General features: G+C 35.6%; 1 protein-coding gene across 2 annotated transcripts in view; it reads left to right on the top strand.

Annotated features, from left to right (window-relative positions):
- The window catches only part of Dip-C (dipeptidase C), an 894313-nt gene that overhangs the window by 34227 nt on the left and 840320 nt on the right, over positions 1 to 19766 (top strand). The window contains exons 1-2 of one of the 2 annotated variants that reach the window (XM_069825323.1): positions 727 to 857; positions 11495 to 11678. In XM_069825323.1, coding sequence (XP_069681424.1) covers positions 787 to 857; positions 11495 to 11678 — 255 coding nt within the window. In that variant the 5' untranslated portion in view covers positions 727 to 786. Of the gene's footprint in view, positions 1 to 726; positions 858 to 11494; positions 11679 to 19766 lie in introns of those variants that run through there. The other variant, XM_069825325.1, reaches the window with a different exon arrangement.

Below are 19766 nucleotides of genomic sequence, written 5' to 3'. Positions count from 1 at the left end.
GGACCTTTCGTTAAACATACCAACGCTCTACCAACTGAGCTACCCGGGAACTCTACCAGACACCGATCCAATTTTTCCCTCTATATCCACAGACCTCATAGTGGGCTGACAACCGTCAAGCAATCACCATTGAGTGCACACTAACTACAGAAAAGCACAATTTAAGTCACACAGAGTGCACTCAATGTTGGTTGCTTGACGGTTGTCAGCCCACTATGAGATCTGTGGATATAGAGGGGAAAATTGGATCGGTGTCTGGTAGAGTTCCCGGGCAGCTCAGTTGGTAGAGCGTTGGTACGTTTAACCAAAGGTCCCGGGTTCGATGCCCGGCCGCGGAACAATTTTTCCCTCGAAATTATTCAAATCAACTTTACAGGGAGTTATACCTGAAAGCTTGATTTGAACACTAAAATTCTTCATCTGTTCACATAGACTACAGGGCAATAAAAATTAACTGTGAGAATGCCTAACCAGTTTGACACCAGCATGAATTAATAATTTCTGACTTACATAATAGTTATACATAGGAAGTTTATTGTGCAACATTTGGTGGGACGAATTTTTTTTTTTTTTTTTACGTATTCAGGTGTTTGCGATCTTCTCAGCTGTTGGCAACGGTCAAACAATTTACTACACATCAAACAATGAAACTAAGTTCTGACACTCGGAATCCCATTTGGTTTCATCTTCAACCAATGCCAGAGAACTCGTTCACGTCTGAGGAGATCATCATGCGTTTTTCTTAATAAAGAAACTATAAAACTGCGGATATGGAACTTGTCCAATATGCTTCAGCAACATTCAGAGAATTGCTCTCAACCATTACTATCAAGGTCCAAAGCTTACTCAACGTCTTGGTGAGTATATTGATATTATACGATCTGTTTGCAGTCCTTGACCTGAACAAACCTTCCTTCTAACTCTTCAACGATTTCTAACTGCAGTTTAATGTCCCCGCTTTAGGCTAGGAAAGTGCAAATTGTGGTATGTTTAGAGAGAACCTAACTAATTTGTTGCTTGTACTATTAAGTTCTTTAGTCACCAATTACCACTGTCATAACTAATTGACACACTGTAGCTGATCAGGTTTCGAAACTCAGACGAAATGTTTTTCTTTTTTTACTTACGTCAACCAGACATGGATGTATTCTTCGCTGTCGCTTATAAGTTCAACTATTAATAAAACTATTTTTTCATAAAAATTTTTATGCTCGACCATGCCGAAATGTAGTAATTATACACCTGGTAGCAGTCCTTTAATGCATGTCATTAAAGGACACCTATTCATTAAAGTTCAGGTTTTCGATTATTCTCGGATATGCAATCGAAAGACAACGAGGGAAACGTCACGGAGGCTGGAAATCCAATACTGTCGCAGAAGGTTATGTTCTGTTACTATAATAATTAGCGTTAATTGTAAATAATATTCAAATAAATTCAATTTGTCATCTCGTTTTTCAATTCTAAATCAATTTCCAGGTTATATCAAAATTAGTTCATGTTATTCTTTACATTACATCAAGGTCAATGACATTATTGTTCCTCGGAAAAAAATCAATACTTTCGCGTCTGCGCACATCTCACAATATACGAGCTATGCACAAGGTCACTTCCGATCTTCAGTCAGATACAAATAAAATGAATACTTCTGAATAATTTCAAGTTAGAAATATGGTCGAGCATAAAAAGTCGTATGAAACTTGCCTATAATGGTAATTAAGACGCTCGTATGAAAATTATGAAACTCGCTTGCGCTCGTTTCATAAACAAACATACTCGCGTCTTAATTACTATCATTATAGGCTCGTTGCATAATGTACTATTATAAGTATAAAGATCGCATAGAAACATTTCATAATACTACGCGAAATACGTTACCTCGTTTACTTAAACCAAAATACAATACAAAATCTAGGCATTATATCACTTAACTCTTGTACCTTGAACTGTCCCAAAGACGAACATTTCTTTCTTGGGTGCAAACTATAATACCGTCATTTCCCATAACTATGGTCCTGGTCCTGGAACACAACTATGGTCCACGATATAACAATTTAAAAGAACATTGTAGAAGTAACATAGACAGTTTGTAGATAGCTGCAGTGACTTTACTTCAAACTAAAGTACAGCAAAAATATAGATAAACGAGATACTACGTTATGGAGTACAAAATTTGAACGGTTGTATCATGGACTATAGTTGTGTTCCAGGATCATAGTTATGGGAAGTGACGGTATTATATGTATGTAGCCCATACAGGGTGGAAGTGAAATAATCTTCCTGACTGAAAAGGATGATAGGGTACACTTATATGAATAGAAAGTCTATACTATGTTTTGTGATTAAATGCACGATTAATTAGAATATTAAGTTTAAAGTTTCAGCAGTCCGACAACATCGCCGCTAAACAATCTTCTCGTGATATAGATGTAAGTGCTAGGTGAGCTGTTCTCTGGTGCTACGTTGCAACCTGCTGGCATCGTGTAGTGGCTTGAAATGGAAGGTTTCTAAAATTAAATTTACACGAAAACCATCCACGTTATTAAAATACGCCAGAGGGATAAATTATTATTTATTAGATTTCCTATGGATATGGACAGAAATCACGATCCTACTCGCAATAGTTACCGAATAAGAAGTTGTTCAACATTTGAGAAAAAAAAAACAACTTTCCACCAATATGATATAGTTTTTTGTTACATACAACATGAGCTATTTGCATTGAAAATCTAAAAGACTATTTCACTTCCATCCTGTATGTAATTTGTAATTTCATCATCATCATCATCATCATCATCATCATCATCATCGCTGGGTAACTTTCGGTGCTGGACCCCGGACTCATTTCACCGGCATTATCACCATCATTTCATTCAGACGCTAAATAACCTAGATGTTGATACAGCGTCGTAAAATAACCCAATAAAATAAACAAATAAATAGTCATTATCATAATCATCGTCGTCATCATCATCATCATCATCATCATCATCATCCATACAGGTTTTAGTCCCAGGACTGTTACAGTCCACAAAAGTTTTCAGCTCATCTCTTCATTGGACGTCCAGTTGATCTCCTGCCTCTAGGTTGGTAATGCAGGATTGCACGAGAGATTCTATTCCTAGACATACGCCTTACATGCTGACGTCAGTTATCTTGATAGTGACATATGTCTGCTAGTATAGAGTTCATTTCAATTTTCATGTTTGGAGGAGGACATGGAAATTTGTAATTTCAATAAATTAAATTCAAATTCAATTTACAGTTACATGATTTGCGCTTCCATAATAGGACTCGGACGTAATGAATTATATTTTTCATCATTATACTTTATAAATTACCATAAAGTTCCCTGGAGTAACAAGTTTATGACCAAAAAGTATACTCAGTAGAGATTTGTATTTAGAGTATATTTCTTCCATTACTGATGAAGTACCCAAGTAAAGATATGTTATTAAAAGTTCACAACTTTTCGAAAGTTGAATTTATCTTCGTCCTCACGTGAAAAATCTGGAATCTTACTCATTGAAGTCATTACTAGAGCTAGAACATTGACATTTTTGTTCTTATTATATTCCTTGTTTTTTAAGTCGGGAAACTTAATCCAAAATCCATGTTAGAACATTTAATTTAAAAGAACCTGCCCAAGTTTTAGTGTCCACCGCTGTTCAAATCCTATTTGGGACAAATTATCTGGTTGAGGTTTTTTCCGTGGTTTTCCCTCAACCCATTAATAGCAAATGCTGGGTAACTTTCGGCTCTGCATCTTGAACTGATTTATCTGGCATTACCACTTTTATCTCACTCAGACAATAGATAAACATCGTAGTTGATAAAGATAAAATAAATCAATTAAAATAGTTTTATAGTGTTTATAAATGTATATTTAAATGTCTGACTTAAACTATCACAGACTACATTGTTACTTCTTTCTTTAGACATCATCCTGATAGTGCTGTATTTTCAAAATTGTCTCATAATAATCTCTTTCTATTATCTAATATCGTTTGAAATATATTAACATTCTATGTATTTTAGTTTAATTCTGCTACACAGTTTATTTCAATGTTTAATTAACAGTTCATAGTATTTTGTTGTTTAATTCGTAAATAGCTCTTGTATACATGTAACTCTCATCTAAATCAAATTGTTGAATTCTTTGTAAGTTCATGCATATGAATATATACTTTTTGCTGGTTGAGTGGAAGAGAAGGCCTTAGGGCCTTAACTCTGCCAGCTAAAATAAATCATTATTATTATTATTTTAGGGATAATAGCATATTTTATGAATACTCAGTAATTGATTGGAACGTAGAACGCAAGATACATTATTAGCAATAATACGTATATAATTAAACCGGAATAAAATATGTGATAGGACCAAAAAAGGAATAAATTTCCTATAAAGAAAAAAGAGGAGGTAAAGTATGTCTGTTTCGTGAAGTATTGTGTGACAAAGTGATTTAGTAGGCTGTAGTGAATGTCTTGTTGATACGCTTTCGTGACATCCTGTATACACGAGGTCGTTGCTCCTAACAACCCACCCATAACAGAACTAGATCCAACCATGACATTACTACATAAGTTTTGTAACCAAAATCAAACAGACGAAGACGTCTGGGAAGAATAATTGTTGAGTAAACAGATTCACAGACGTGGCTCACAGGTTTGCTTAATTGCTCATTAGTCAACTGGATGTTTGCATTTAGCGATATTTATTTCTCCTTGTTCTTTGTGCAAATTAGAGCGTATCCGGTTATAAATCCAGGGGCTCCAGGTTCATGGAAGTAAAGTCACAGGAGCAATGTCTACGTCCCTTGTCTTGTGTTTGTTTTATTTTGTCTGTGGCGTTGACTTGACTGTTTAGTTCTGATATAAAATGTTCAGGAAATGTCAACTAACAAACCGCGTATTTAATCGAAGATCTTCCCGGAAGAAGGATGTAACGTCAAATTAATTATATATGTGACTTCGGGGAAAAAGTAATTTTGAAGCATTCATCTGTAACAATAAATTATTGCATCCAATAGCTGAATAAGTTTGTATCCTTAATTAGTCAAGTGGTTCTGCTAGTAAATATGCCCCTGAAAACATTTTCATTTCTCTGATTATGCCCTTATTCCGGATAAAAAATTCCTGAAGGAATAGGTAAAAAGTCGTAGACCGACCTGCAGAACTGTAGCTCTTGAGAGCGACTGCTTTCCTCCCCTTTCTTACCCCACCCATCTTTTCTACCTGTGCGGTCACGGCGTTCTAGTTATACTTGGCTTGGAAACATTGACGGCCTCTCTTCTTGGAATTGGTAATCCCTCATAAACCCCCATCCTCTACTCAACCCCTAGCCGCGTGGCAGAAATACAATAGATCCCAGCATTGCCAAATCTAGTAGTCATTGCCTCTACCTGTTGGGTTTCACCCATTCTCAGTGTCTTTGTCGACGTGTTGTTTTATACCGTTGTGCGCCTCAATATGTCTAATTTATTCCGGCCATGATTAATGAGTGTTGGAGCAGATGATCCGCAGCTAGGCCTCCTGATATACCTGAAGATCACGACAAGAACAACAAATAATTCCGTCGAAGAAAACAGAATATCTTATTTGCAGAGGAGCGTAGCTAAGGAAACAAAGTGTTAAAATTGTGTCTAACGTTAGAAATTCTATCCATAGTTCAGGCAGTTTAATAAGTATAAATCTTAATCACTTAACATCGGACGCAACCGGCGGAGTTGGATATATGGGCATAGAAATTAAGAATTACGGTTCACCAACTAAAGAGAAAATAAACAAATTAAAACAGAATTCGGTAAGATAGACGATTTTATACGTGATTTACTTCGCCGAACAGTATGTGAACAGTACGCGAAAGAGATATGGCCAACAACAACACCGTCCTTAGCAACCTAAATATGACATTATTCATAGCAGTGCTTAAAAGTTTTCTAACTTACAGCAGTGAATTAAATGTTTTTAAATCACTCTCTAAATGACAACCAACATATTAGCATTAATTAAAATGAATGTAAATGAACTTCTTCGCCAACAACACATTACAAAGAAAAGCCCTACAATTTAAAATTAAATTTACATACCAGTAATGAATAAAATATTGTATAGCACACTAGAGTAAACAGATTTTATGCGTTCGTGGAAATTATCACCCAAGGCGAAGCTGATAAAATCTAACATTACTCTTTTGTACTATAAATTCTATAACTATTCAATGATCACAATTTCAGAAATTTTACCAGCGCAACATTCTTAATTAAGTATAAAATTCTGGAATTTCAATAACATGAGAATTTAACACTTATTATAGAAGTCTGCATTTTTTTGTTTATTTAGGCAAAACATGTTAGTGAAAATATAAATATAAAGTGTTTTAAAAATAAGTTTGTTCATTTTTATACCAATTTTGTTTTAGTAATTATAAATTAAGGTATATTTACAAAGATAATATAGTCTCGCTGAAAATCGCGGTTTCACGGAACACAGTTTGAAAAACGTTCGCAAATCACAATGACTTCAAGAATTGGCAACTCGGCTAAGGGTTTATCCCTTGCGCGTGCCTGCAGTTAACTGGTGAGGGGGATGAGGGAAGGTCGTCATGTTTTCGTGCGAAGTATACGCTCGGCTGCATCAACTTTTATTCTCGGGGCGGAAGTCGATCATCCCCAATAAAAGTGGAGTGAGGCTGACGCCATGTTTCCCCTATTTACGAGTTCTGCAGGTCTGTCCTAGACTATGTTGATGTAGGTCTATAAAACATTCCAGTAAAATAATCGTGCAGATATTCAATTAATTGTAGATTTTATTATGTAAATGCTTTACGGTTGTAAAAAATTATGTAAATTTTATATTATTTTTGCAGGTAATTATTAGCTATTTTAATATTTTGAATAGGGCCAGCCTCATGGTCTAGTGGTCAGAGCTTCTGGCTATAGTTCATGAGGTCCCGGGTTCGATTCCCGGTTAGAGCACAGGAATTTTTCCTTAAAGGGGATTATTCCTGTGTTCTGTAATTTAAGTTAAGTTTAGATTTAAGACCTCTCCTGGCACCACATTATCATAATCATCCTATCACATCATCGGGATAATGTAACTCCGCCTTCCAGGCGCCCCAACCTCAGAAGTGGATTACAACTAAGCCACAGCCAGGAGAGAAGACCAGAAATGTCGAAAAGACAACCTGGTGGCATTGGATTAATATATATATATATATATATATATATATATATATATATATGGTTCCATTTATCCGGTTATGTGACGACCGAATAATTTCCAGGAACCTGTGGCCACCGAGATCTCCGGATTTGACAACGTCGGACAACATTTGCTATAGAGGGAAATAATCTCCCAAAATTCCTCTACATTTTAGATATAATAAGTTGTCGCTAGCACAATTCGTTTTGAAACAATTAATGAAAGAAATGTGTCAGTTCTATATAAATCACTCTGTATAATTGATAGGACATAGCCTGAGGAAAGAGAATACAGAAGGAAGTCCTCAGATGGAACCCGCTAGGAAGTCGTCACAGAGGCAAACCTAGGAAGTCTTGGAGGAGAAGCGTAGAAAAGGAGATGGGAGAGGCTAGGAATTCCTGAGCAGACCTAAACTTGCTGGCCATAAATAGAGGGAAATGGAGAACATTTATTACGGCCCTTTATTCCAGCGGGAGACAGAATTTGATTGAGTGGTACAACTTTGTAACTACATTCAGATTTGGCACATTGCCGGCTGCGTTTTAAAAAGGTTTTCTTGCCTAATAATTAAATGTAAACATGACTAAAATTATTTAATTAATAAAAGATCGTTATTTTACAGTCTTGCAATTCTTGCCCATGTTCAATTTCGACACAATAATCTCTGTAGCCAAAAACGTCGTTAAATAAAACACTAATAATAAGCGATACATACGCATAACGAACAATCGACTGCAGCCAAGAATATAATCAAACAGCAAACCATGGCCAACTAGAACCTAGGTTCTAATTGTCGGTGCCTGCACGGCGTAGAATGTGTGCTGCGGTTTCACACGTTATTTTTATTAAAAGCCTTATGTAATCAACTAAAACGCATTACTATTTGCAATGCACATACCGTGTATTTATCTGGGTGTAGAACATGGGAATATAACATTGTCCATAAGAAACCTATATGTAAAAACAGTGAAGAAATATCTTATTCAATGGGCCATGTTTAGAAATTAGCAGGCTTTGACAATTCGTGAAACTATGTATGTATGTATGTATGTATGTATGTATGTATGTATGTATGTATGTATGTATGTATTTATTAACACTACAATTGGGTATACACCCGGTGGCAGTGATATATAATATATGTAATAGTTACAATTACATGAAATAAAATAAAATAAACGTAAATGAAATAAAATAAAGTAAACGTAAATCTATAAATAGTAGATGCAATAAACCTAGGACTATAAATAAAAACTATTCTATAATAACGCCTACGATAAGCAAAAGTAAATCTAACTTATAAGTACTTCTATTTCACCCAACTATTACCAATTTAAGTAATTACATATCACCTTAATTAATTACATACCGACTTAATTACATATGATCTTAATTAATTACATTTATCACCTTAATTTATTTACATATCAACTAAATTACATATCTTAATTAATTACATATCAACTTAATTAATTACATATCAACTCAATTAATTACATGGCACAACTTAAATAATTACACTGCACCTTCAATTACATTTTCAGTCTAATCTTCTCAACCTTTCCTTAAATTTATTGATTTTAAGAGGACCACCCTGAAAGATTGCCGCAGGTAAGCTGCTCCAGTCTACTATTGTGCGGTTAACAAAGGAAAGTTTTGCCACGTCCGTTCTTTGTTTTCTACATTTAAACTTCCTAATATGATCAGCCCTTCCTAAGTATGATGGTGTTACTAATCTAGCTTTGATGTCGGTCCATGCTTTGTGTCCCGTTTGTGCCTTAAACAATGCGGTGAGTCTGGTTTTTCGTCGTCTTGATTTGAGAGATTCCCACCCTAAATCTTTTACTGTTTCTTCACCATGTTCCTTCCCCATTTTGACATATTTTGCTTGCCTTGGGTTTTCTACTGAATCGATTTGGTTTTGTCTGTACGGATCCCAACCTACTGCTCCCTATTCCATAATTGGGCGAACAAGGGTTTTGTACGCTAATTCTTTTGACTTTCGGTTAGATTTCTTCAGAATACGCATAGAGAAATGCAGTGCTTTCCAGGCTTTCCTTGTGGTATTAGTGACTAGTTCCTCCCAACCCAGTTTGTTACTTAAATATATACGTAGGTATTTTACAAGTGTTCACTTGTGGCACCGATGTACCATTCAGTTGATATCCGAGACAAATTTCTTTATGCGTTCTACAGAAGGATATTGACTTACTTTTACTGACATTGATTTTCATTTTATTATCTGTCGTCCAGGTTTCAATAACGTTATGTATAAAAAGAATTAAGAAATAACTTAATGGTTAAAAATTAGCAGGCATTGACAATTCGTAAAACAAGAGAACATCAAACTTTGACTTAGCAACTATAGATGATGTTCTCTTGTTTTACAAATTGTCAAGGCCTGCTACGAGTAATTTTTAAACATGGCCTACAGATTCTTCATTTTTTTATACATAGGTCAAATCCGTATGTCCTATATTCAGAAAAACATACGACATATTTAGTACCTAAATCATTTGCATTTCCTATCGAATTAAGCATCGTAGAATCTATTTAAAGACAAATATACAGCAGTACTCCCTTTTATGATGCTTGTGAGCTTTATAATGAAGTTTATATCTCTAATTTACGGTTTAGATTAGCTCACTTATTCACAGAACCACTCAACTTTCTTTTGAAAACAAATAATGTCACCTTCAGAGCTGTGTACTGGATAGTATCATCTCGCATGTTAGCTAGATAATCCCACAGGATGTTTTGTGTCATACCAAGAAAAGTAAATCTTCAGACTCGGACAACAGAAGGTGAAAAACAAAGAATTAACATACTTAAGTTGACTTAATCTTACTGCTGATAGAAACAGACTAACGAATATAGCACTCAAACATGTCTTACTATGTAATGGTAGCCATGTTCTTTCGGACTCAAGAATCGCGAGTTCGAGCTTGAACAAATATATTTTTTTCTGCCAAAATACAGAGTGTATCATGAGGGTTTCCCCCGGTTTATGGAGGTGATTCCTGGTGTTATTTGGAACAAAAAATGTAAATACAGTAATGGGGTGACCTTCATAATTAAGGAGTTACAACAGATTTTCGAAACACGCCAGGGTGTATGTAGCGCTAGACATGTTTGCGCAAGACTAACGATGTGTGGGGGACGATTTAACGTTTCACATTCCAAGGTATGGAGAATTCTTCATGAGAACGGACTGTATCCTTTTCATGTGCGAAAAATGCAGCATTTAGAACCACATGATCATGCCAACCGTTTGCCTGCCAGATCCCCAGATTTAACACCACTAGATTACTGCGTCTGGGGGTGGATGAAAGACATCGTGTACCAGATTAGGGTGCAAACACGAGAAGAGTTTATTCATCGCGTTCTCGTGCCACGGAGACAATAAGGAACAAACATGTGAAGTTACGAAATGCTACACGCGCGGTTCACACCTGTGCGAATCTTTGCCTTCAGATGAAGGGAGGAAAGTTTGAACATTTGTTTTAAATCCACTCTACATGCAAGAGATTGGTACAAAATGAAACACTTGTTTGTATTCTATGATTTCCATTTTTGTGAGTGACATCCTCAAATAAAAAGTTTTTTCTGTTTTTTTTTTTTTTCAAATTGTCGTAACTCCTTAATTATGAATATCACCCCCTTACTGTATTTACATTTTTTGTTCCAAATAATACCACGAATCACCTCAATAAAAGGAGGGAAAACCTCGTGATACACCCTGTATAACATTTATGGACTACGAACCCATGGTCTGGGAAATAGTTCTGAGTCAGTAGGAAGTACATGATGGATAACATATCAGTGGAGTAATAATACTGTATTGAACAAAATAGGTGTACAGATTTTGTATAAACGTAACAATTAATGTTAAATAGTATAATGCACTACAGCAAAAAATTTTCGAAATGGCAATCATAATTTTCAATACTGGCATTGCAGTTTCTAAGGAAATTCTGGTGTATTCTCCCAAATATCTCAGGCATCTCCAAAATCACATCAGATGTTGAAAGTATTCCTGGACACTGACGTTTCCGAATCGTCTACCGGTGTCTGATACACGAGACTCTTGATATGGCCCCAAACGAAGTAACCGAGAAGCGCCAAATCAGGGGATCTGGCCTGCTATGCAATTAGACCTACTCTTCTGATCCAAGCTGTAATAGGTTAAACATATAAAATACAAGAAACATGTCGTTTTCGTTTATGAATTGCACATGCACCTAATACAACTTTCGTGTCATATGGAATATAATTTTTGTTTTCGTTTCAGTGGAGGCTTTTCGATGGGCGGGAACACTTTCTTTGTCCCCTCTGCATTGTTTGCCGAAAACCGTAACCGTTTGTGCCAGCATCTGAAAGAAGAGAGTAAGGTGGCCAAGAATTCCTTCATCTTGCTCCAAGGTGGAGATGGGCTTCCGATTTACAACACGGACGTCGAGTACAACTTCCGCCAGGTAAGTGGAGAAAGATTTAATTAATTCATTATGTAAAGAGAGGTTTGTTCTGTAGACCTAAATGAGTGGCTAATATGTATATCCTCTTTATTATAGTGTGTTAAAATATGAAACACAAATATTTTGGATTTCAAACTGTCCTTTTATGTTATAATTGTAAAGTCTAGAATTATTTTGGGAGTGGGGATTCTATTACCTTCAGTATTACTAGTGGCTTGTGTAGCAAATGCTGCAAACTTAGTTCATGACAAGTTCAAATAAAACTTTTTCAGATTTATTTTCGATGAAGAATATCAGATATTTTGATAGTTGTTTGCTTCCATAATAATGAAACATATTCCCTCTGAATGTTTTTTTATGCCAAATACTTTTTCTTGAACCTATTCATCTTCATTTCTTTGAGTTTCAAAACGAAAACGCAATTAACAATGTCAGGACGATCAGTGGGTTTTTCATATAGGAGTAAAGCAGTAGCTTTTTTCAAGCGTAGTGGGGCACTTACCCTACCGCATTTGTCCTACTGCATTTGGGCTACTGTAAATTGTCCTACTTCATTAATTTGGCCTATTGTTGCATACCATTGTAAGTTTAGAATGTAAATTTGAAAAACAAAATTATAAAAAATAAAGAACATAATTGACTACAGTTAACATTTGTACTCGTAAATTTAATTAGAGTTGAAAGTTTACAATGCAGTTTTTTTTTTTTTTTTTCCACAGGGCCAAATTTGTTTACAATGTAAAATTGTTATCTCAAGCAGTGACTTTCTCTGTAAGTTCGTTGTAGATAGCTTCCAAGTTTTCAGGGTTTGGAGGCAGTTTACGTTGGCGAATGCCTCTTTCTGTTAGTTAGTTGAACAGCGTCAGGGACTTCACTCAATTCTTTTCCAATTAATCTTGTTGGAGGTGTTTCTGGATGAGTTAATGCAGAACTTTTTAAATTAGCGACAATTTTTTTTTATCCTGGACGGATTTCACACCATGCATGGTTGTGTTCTCTGGTCTCCAGGACTATGAGTGTTTCGCCTTCTGTTACAGCGCGCCCATTGCACAGCCAATATGTACCGTCATTTCCCGTAACTATGATCCTGGAACACAACTATGGTCCACGATACAACCATTCAAATTTTGTACTGTAGTTTGAAGTCAAGTCACTGCAGCTATCTACGAACGGTCTATGTTACTTCTACAATGTTCTTTGAATGGTTGTATCGTGGACCATAGTTGTATTCCAGGACCATAGTTATGGGAAATGACCGAGTGAATTTTTCTCCTCTAATAATCAGATAAATTCTGTAGAACAAAAAATTAATCTTTACGTAGATTCTTCGCCCAACAGTGCATATACTGTGAAATCCCGGCCACCAAGTCACTCAGTTGCGTGCGCTCCTTGTATACTGGCAGTTGACTTAATATATGTCAACATAACATGTCGAGCAACAAAATATATGATTATGTCTCGTGACCAGAATATTGTATGAAATAGAAACATAAAAATTGAAGATTTATCCTTCGAAGAGGTGGAAAAATTCAAATATCTTGAAGCAACAGTAACAAATATAAATGACACTCGGGAGGAAATTAAACGCAGAATAAATATGGGAAATGCGTGTTATTATTCGGTTGAGAAGCTTTTGTCATCTAGTCTGCTGTCAAAAAATCTGAAAGTTAGAATTTATAAAACAGTTATATTACCGGTTGTTCTTTATTGTTGTGAAACTTTGATTCTCACTTTGAGAGAGAAATAGGGATTAAGGGTGTTTGAGAATAAGGTTCTTAGGAAAATATTTGGGGCTAAGAGGGATGAAGTTACAGGAGAATGGAGAAAGTTACACAACGCAGAACTGCACGCATTGTATTCTTCACCTGACATAATTAGGAACATTAAATCCTGACGTTTGAGATGGGCAGGACATGTAGCACGTATGGGCGAATCCAGAAATGCATATAGAGTGTTAGTTGGGAGACCGGAGGGAAAAAGACCTTCGGGCAGGCCGAGACGTAGATGGGAGGATATTATTAAAATGGATTTGAGGGAAGTGGGATATGATGATAGAGACTGGATAAATCTTGCACAGGATAGGGACCGATGGCGGGCTTATGTGAGGGCGGCAATGAACCTCCGGGTTCCTTAAAAGCCAGTAAGTAATATATCTGACATGGAGTAAGGCCACAAAGAGGAAAACACTAGAGGAGAGGTATTCGATCCAGTGTCGTGGATTGATCTTTGGCGTAGCTCAGTGGTTAGAGCACTTGGTATGTAGAACCAAGACCTGGGTCCGATCCCCGGCGCCGGAGCGAATTTTTCTCCTCTAATAACAATTGTTACCATAACAGATCAATTCTTTAGGACCAAACATTAATCTTTACGTAAATACCAGTAGGCTAAATTACAGTACGCGAAATGCGGTAGGAAGATTACCAGTAGGCCAAATTGTCAGTAGACCACATGCAGTAAGTAAAGCGTCTAGAAATCATTTCAGGTCATTGCGGATTATAGGTGAGAATTAAAGAAAATATCATTTTTTATGTTATAGAACTTATTTCTGGAATTTTTAGGTCATAAATGCATATTTTATACTGCATATTTTGGTCATTTTTGGGGTATAAAAATCGTAACCCTATAAATTAGTTTGCATGCAATATGTATTTCGCTAATGATGATAGTGGTGATAATGGTAATGAATTAAGCTCGGAAGGAATAAGCTGTTACGCAATTCACGGATATGTAACTTGAGCAGCTGTAGCAGGTTATCGAATAGTCTGCAGAACTGCCGCTTTTCCCCGTTTGTATTGGAAAGTTGGAAGGCCATATGGACTATAAAGTTGCCAAGTTTTTTTAGTACACACTTTTTGTGCATATCAGAGGAATCCAGCGCTACTGATAGTTGCATCCACGATATCCAGCAGTTCCCATTCCCCATGCAAAGTAAGCTCTACCGGTAATGAAAGCTCCAAGTTTTCCTTGTATTTTATTTCAACTTTCTGTCGCGTGGTAATTGTTCCACACACAACCTTCACATACCTCCGGTTCCCGCGTCGTGCTAGCTGCAGTACACGCCTGTCTTTCTCTCACAGCCGTATATGAAGATAAGAGAATAACTGAAGTGGGAGTAATTTAAAAGGTCTTTCTTCCTGGTGTTTACCGGTGTTTGTTATTATGTTGCCGGGGCCTTTCATTGCTGTCATCCCTCTTCCTGGACCGAATGCAACCCCAGGAATGAGGAACACGGAGACAGTGTGTTTTAAATATCCAAAGGCGATGTGTAAACAGGAAGAAATCAACTTTGTAGTTACAAGCCGCAAGAAAACAACACCTGTTCATGACACGATACACATGTCGGGTGAACGGATGTGTACCTTGGGGATGATAGTAGATTCATAAGTGGCACATTGTCTATTTGTTACGTGGGATTTAACAATTTCAAACCGTTACTGTGTACAAGTTACAAACTGCAAAGTATTACAGTATAATTAGAGTTCGGATTTTTAGGTTCCAAAAATCGGGAAAATATGTGACAAAAAAAGAAAAATATTTATTTACTAGCCGTACCCGTGCGCTCCGCTGCACCTGTTAGAAATAAATATAAAGTAATTACATAATTAAAATAGGACATTTGATCCAGGGAACATTGGTGTTTGATAGAAGGATAAATCGTTTATTATGTTACTTCATTTAAATTGTATTAAAAAAATTAAAATGCGATCATTTTGATCCAGAGACCACTCATTCGGTCATAAAAATTATTTTAGGAAATACAGGAAACGAATGTACAGAATAGCCTATCAAGTTTTCTGTGCATAAGAAGCTATTTTAATCTTACCTGTCCTCGATTCACTCAGAAGTTACTGTAATAACATTATAGCATTATGTCCATCTAGAGAAACTACACTTTCCAATGGTGAATTTATAATTAATTATACAAATCAGTTAATTTAGCTTGCGACATTACTTCATACAAACACAGAAACATTCTCTGTAGGCTATGTTTCATAGCTTTCGATTGTTGTTGTCCAAGGCCCCATATAGACGAAGTCATTTGTTTTTTATTTCATTACACTGCCTTAGATGGCGTTGTTATTGTAATTTTGAAACTCATTTATCTCATTAAATATCAGTCCTATGAAAATTTTGCAAAGAATAAAACTTATCGGAAATTATTTTTAAAGAAACTTTTGTTATGTAATATTTTTCGTGAAAATTAATAATAAGGGAGATATTTCGATTTATTTAATTCAAGCACCCTTATAACCCCCCTTTTAAATAAAATAATTATTTTGAATGCTATATAGCCTAAATTCTAAGTTACAACAAATTTAATTTATATTCCAATTTTCATATAACTCAATTCAGCCATTATCGCGTGAAAATGTAACAAACATCCAGACAGACAGACAGACATACAAACAAAAATTTCAAAAAAGCGATTTTCGGTTTCAGGGCGGTTAATTATATATGTTAGGACCAATTATTTTTGGAAAATCGAAAATTACCAGAACAATTTCGGCTACAGATTTATTATTAGTATAGATGTTTCAGTTATTTTATGTGAATTTAAAAAATATGCAGTACTCCCCCGTATAAATTATACTGTCTCGCCAATTACTGAAGAATTACAGTACACAATGTGATTCATCCTCAAGTTGTCCATCACAAATGACTGACGATTATCGCGGAACACTGTCTTGTACTGGGAAAAAAGAGCGCCCTGGGCATTGAGAAACAATATGCACTCCCTAGAGACATGTTTGTGATTGGAAACGAAAACGGAGGAAGCTGATGTTTGTGAAATTATAATTGCTTCCTGAATCAGCGCAATGATAACTTACAAGGCAGCACTCCTAAATGACACATCAATGTTTATGTGTGTTAGTTACAGTATAATTTTTTAGTGGTGACAGGTATTATCGCTTGTGGTGAGAGAGCAGACTGCAGTTCCACAGATAGGCAATTCCTAGAAACAGCTGCCAGCTGTCACGTCTAAGCAACTGCACTGAACATTGGGGTGGTGATTAATGTGAAATGAAGCTTTCGTCGAAAATTATTTGATAAAAATTTAATTTTTTTTGGTGTTTTTATGTAAATATTTGAAAATATGTATTTATGTAAAAAAATTCAAAATGTGTGTTTTTATGTGAAATAAAATTTAAAATATATGCTCAGGTGACTTTGTCCGAAACTTAAAACACAATTACGAGTTTTCATTACAGTGCAAATAAAATATGTATTTGTTATTTTGATCTCTGATTTCATATTAATTTAGTTTTTTTGTACATTTATTGTATGTATAGGCTTAAATCCGAAATTTTTTTTATTCCTGTTATTATTGCATTTTTGTTTACCCTTTCCTTTTCGGCAACCTGTAATTTGAGGAGGTTGTTTTATAATAAACTATAGCCTATACATTTTAAGTGGGTGTATGGAATTAATGGGCAGTTGATTATTTTATATTTTTATTTTAGTCTATATGCTTTGGAGATACATGTGCGGTGTCTGAAGGGAGGTTTCGATATGAATTCATTAATATTTCCCTTGTAAGTATCGCCATGATTGAACAGCGATGAAAAAAAAACTGCAGGAAATACCCAGTACATTTTTCAGCACTGACTGGAGGGATCTCTCTCATAAATAAAGGGGCTCCGGGAAAAATTCAGCGGCCGTCTGTCGCTAACGTGAAGAAAACTCGGACGTCGTTCGTCCTTTCTGAATGTCATTTCCTGCGCTATATTTAGTGTAATCCGTAAATTATGCTCAGACATTATAGGAATTGTGTCATATTTCCGTGTAGCGTGGATGTAAAACAATATGTTAAGCATCACTCCAAGATATGAGAGCCACTGGTTTAGTTGAGGTGTAACGAGTTGTCCTCTCGATACCGGGCTTCGATCAGGCGTGGGTTCGAATTCCTGTTGGGCTGAGTTGGGTTTTTCATAGGTTTTCCCAAGCGGATAACGAATTGAATTAAATCATTCTAAAATTACACAGTACGTACTTATAACACTGAAACACTGCGAAGTTATTTTCCTTATATTTGGATGATGTAACGTTTGAACGTGTGTAAGTAGTTGCAAAGGCAAAATGCTCACTATGGAAAGCCCGGAGTAATTACCTTGAAATCTGTTTTGATCACGCTTCCCGTTAGAGATGTCTTACAAAGCAACTGATGCAGCTGGATCCTTTTGCATTTAGGCCATTAATTAGACCTATCGTGCATGGGTGCATGGGAGGGAGCAGGGACGTCGCTAGGAGGGTGCGAAAGGGTGCGCAAGCACCCCATACAAAATCGGAGCACCCCTTTCCGCACCCCAAAGGGCAATTTATTAACAAAATACTAGGCATAAGTTATTTTGAAGAACAAAAACAAACAAACAATTTCTTTGTGAAAAAACTACGTCCGTTAGTGTATCGTTATGGATGTGATGAACAATAACAACAATGATAATAATAATAATAATAATAATAATAATAATAATAATAATACATAGTAATATTAATAAACAGATATATAGTATGCGCGCAAGTGCATGAAGGAACATTTTGGATTTTTTATGTACCACATTTTTGCAGCTAGCACCCCATTTTTAAATCTCGCACTCCATCCGCACCCCCCTTACTCTGATCCTGGCGACGTCACTGGGAGGGAGGGGTGGAATCTTTCCTGTTGGATTTGTTCCGTCATTTTGTTGTTGATGATTTAATTTCGAATGATGTGAATTGTTAGGATTTTTATTTTATCCATTGAGGTGGTCAAATTGTGTCACCATTTTTTTGGGTTATTTTACGACGCTGTATCATCTCAGATTATTTAGAGTCTGAATGGAATGAAGTTTATAATGCCAGTGAAATGAGTCCAGGGTCCATCGCCGATAGTTACCCAGCATTTGCTCATATTGGATTGAGGAAAAACCCCGGAAAAAACCTTAAGGGGACACTCAACTTAAAAATTGGAGAAAAAGTGTCATAGAAATGAAAAATTAAATTTCTACACCAATTTACGTGACAGAACTAAATCAATACGCAGAATTCTTCCCCTATTCATTGAGAAGTCACAGTCAAATGCACAAAGCCAAAAAATAAAAAATGATAATTCAAAGTGATATTTCAATTAATGATTGATTAAAATTGAAATATTTTTTATTTTGAAAAGTATTGCATCTAATGAGCTGAGATTTTGCATGTTACTTTCCATGTGTATATTAAACTTTTTCTCCAAATTTGAAAAAGATTGGTCAAATAGGAAAAAAGTTCCAAAATATAGTTGAGTGTCCCCTTAACCAGGTAACTTACCCCGGCCGGAATTCGAGCCCGGGCCACCTAGTTTCGCGGTCAGATGCGCTAACTGTTACCCCATAGGTGTAGATTCAGACGCTAGATAATCATCGCAGTTGATAAAGCGTCGTAAAATAAATCAATTTAAAAATATATATAGATTTTGTGTCTGGTTTATCGCAAGCTGAAAATGTTATGGAAGCTTAAGGGGTTAGGTACAGCTTACAGCAGTAAAATTTTTGGAAATATTCAACATTTTTTTCCTCCATTGCTCTATCTTGTACAATAATAAAAATTGGTATGTTTAAAACACTGCCCTTCTGCTATATGAAAAAAATATTTTTACGATTTAAAAATAATATATATAAATATTTTTTTTAATTAAAAACGATGGCAGTTCACTGTGCAGTGATGAAGCGTTTCCCTCATAACTCATAAACTTGTTAACTTTTTCATGTTCTCTCTCTTTTATTTTATTGCTGAAACTCATGTTTACAATATCATGCTCTTTAAATACATTCCTCAATAACTACTATTTTTTTTTATTTTGCGTTACATGAAAATACTGATATTTGACCATTTTTTTAAATGAATTTATTTTTATCAGAAAATCTATCAAAGGTACAGATGTGTTTTTGCATCATATTGTAGATATGACATGCATAAATACACACAAAAAATTTCATCACAGAATGTTGGATAGTTTTTAGTTATGAGGGAAACGCTTCATCACTGACAGTGAACTGACACCATTTTGAATTTTTTTTTTAATCGTAAAAATATTTTTATCATATAGCAGAAGGACAGTGTTTTACACAT

The sequence above is a fragment of the Periplaneta americana genome, chromosome 5 (assembly GCF_040183065.1).
Source record: "Periplaneta americana isolate PAMFEO1 chromosome 5, P.americana_PAMFEO1_priV1, whole genome shotgun sequence".
In the NCBI taxonomy this organism is placed as follows: Eukaryota; Metazoa; Arthropoda; class Insecta; order Blattodea; family Blattidae; genus Periplaneta; species Periplaneta americana.
This window is presented reverse-complemented; position numbering and strand designations above follow the sequence as displayed.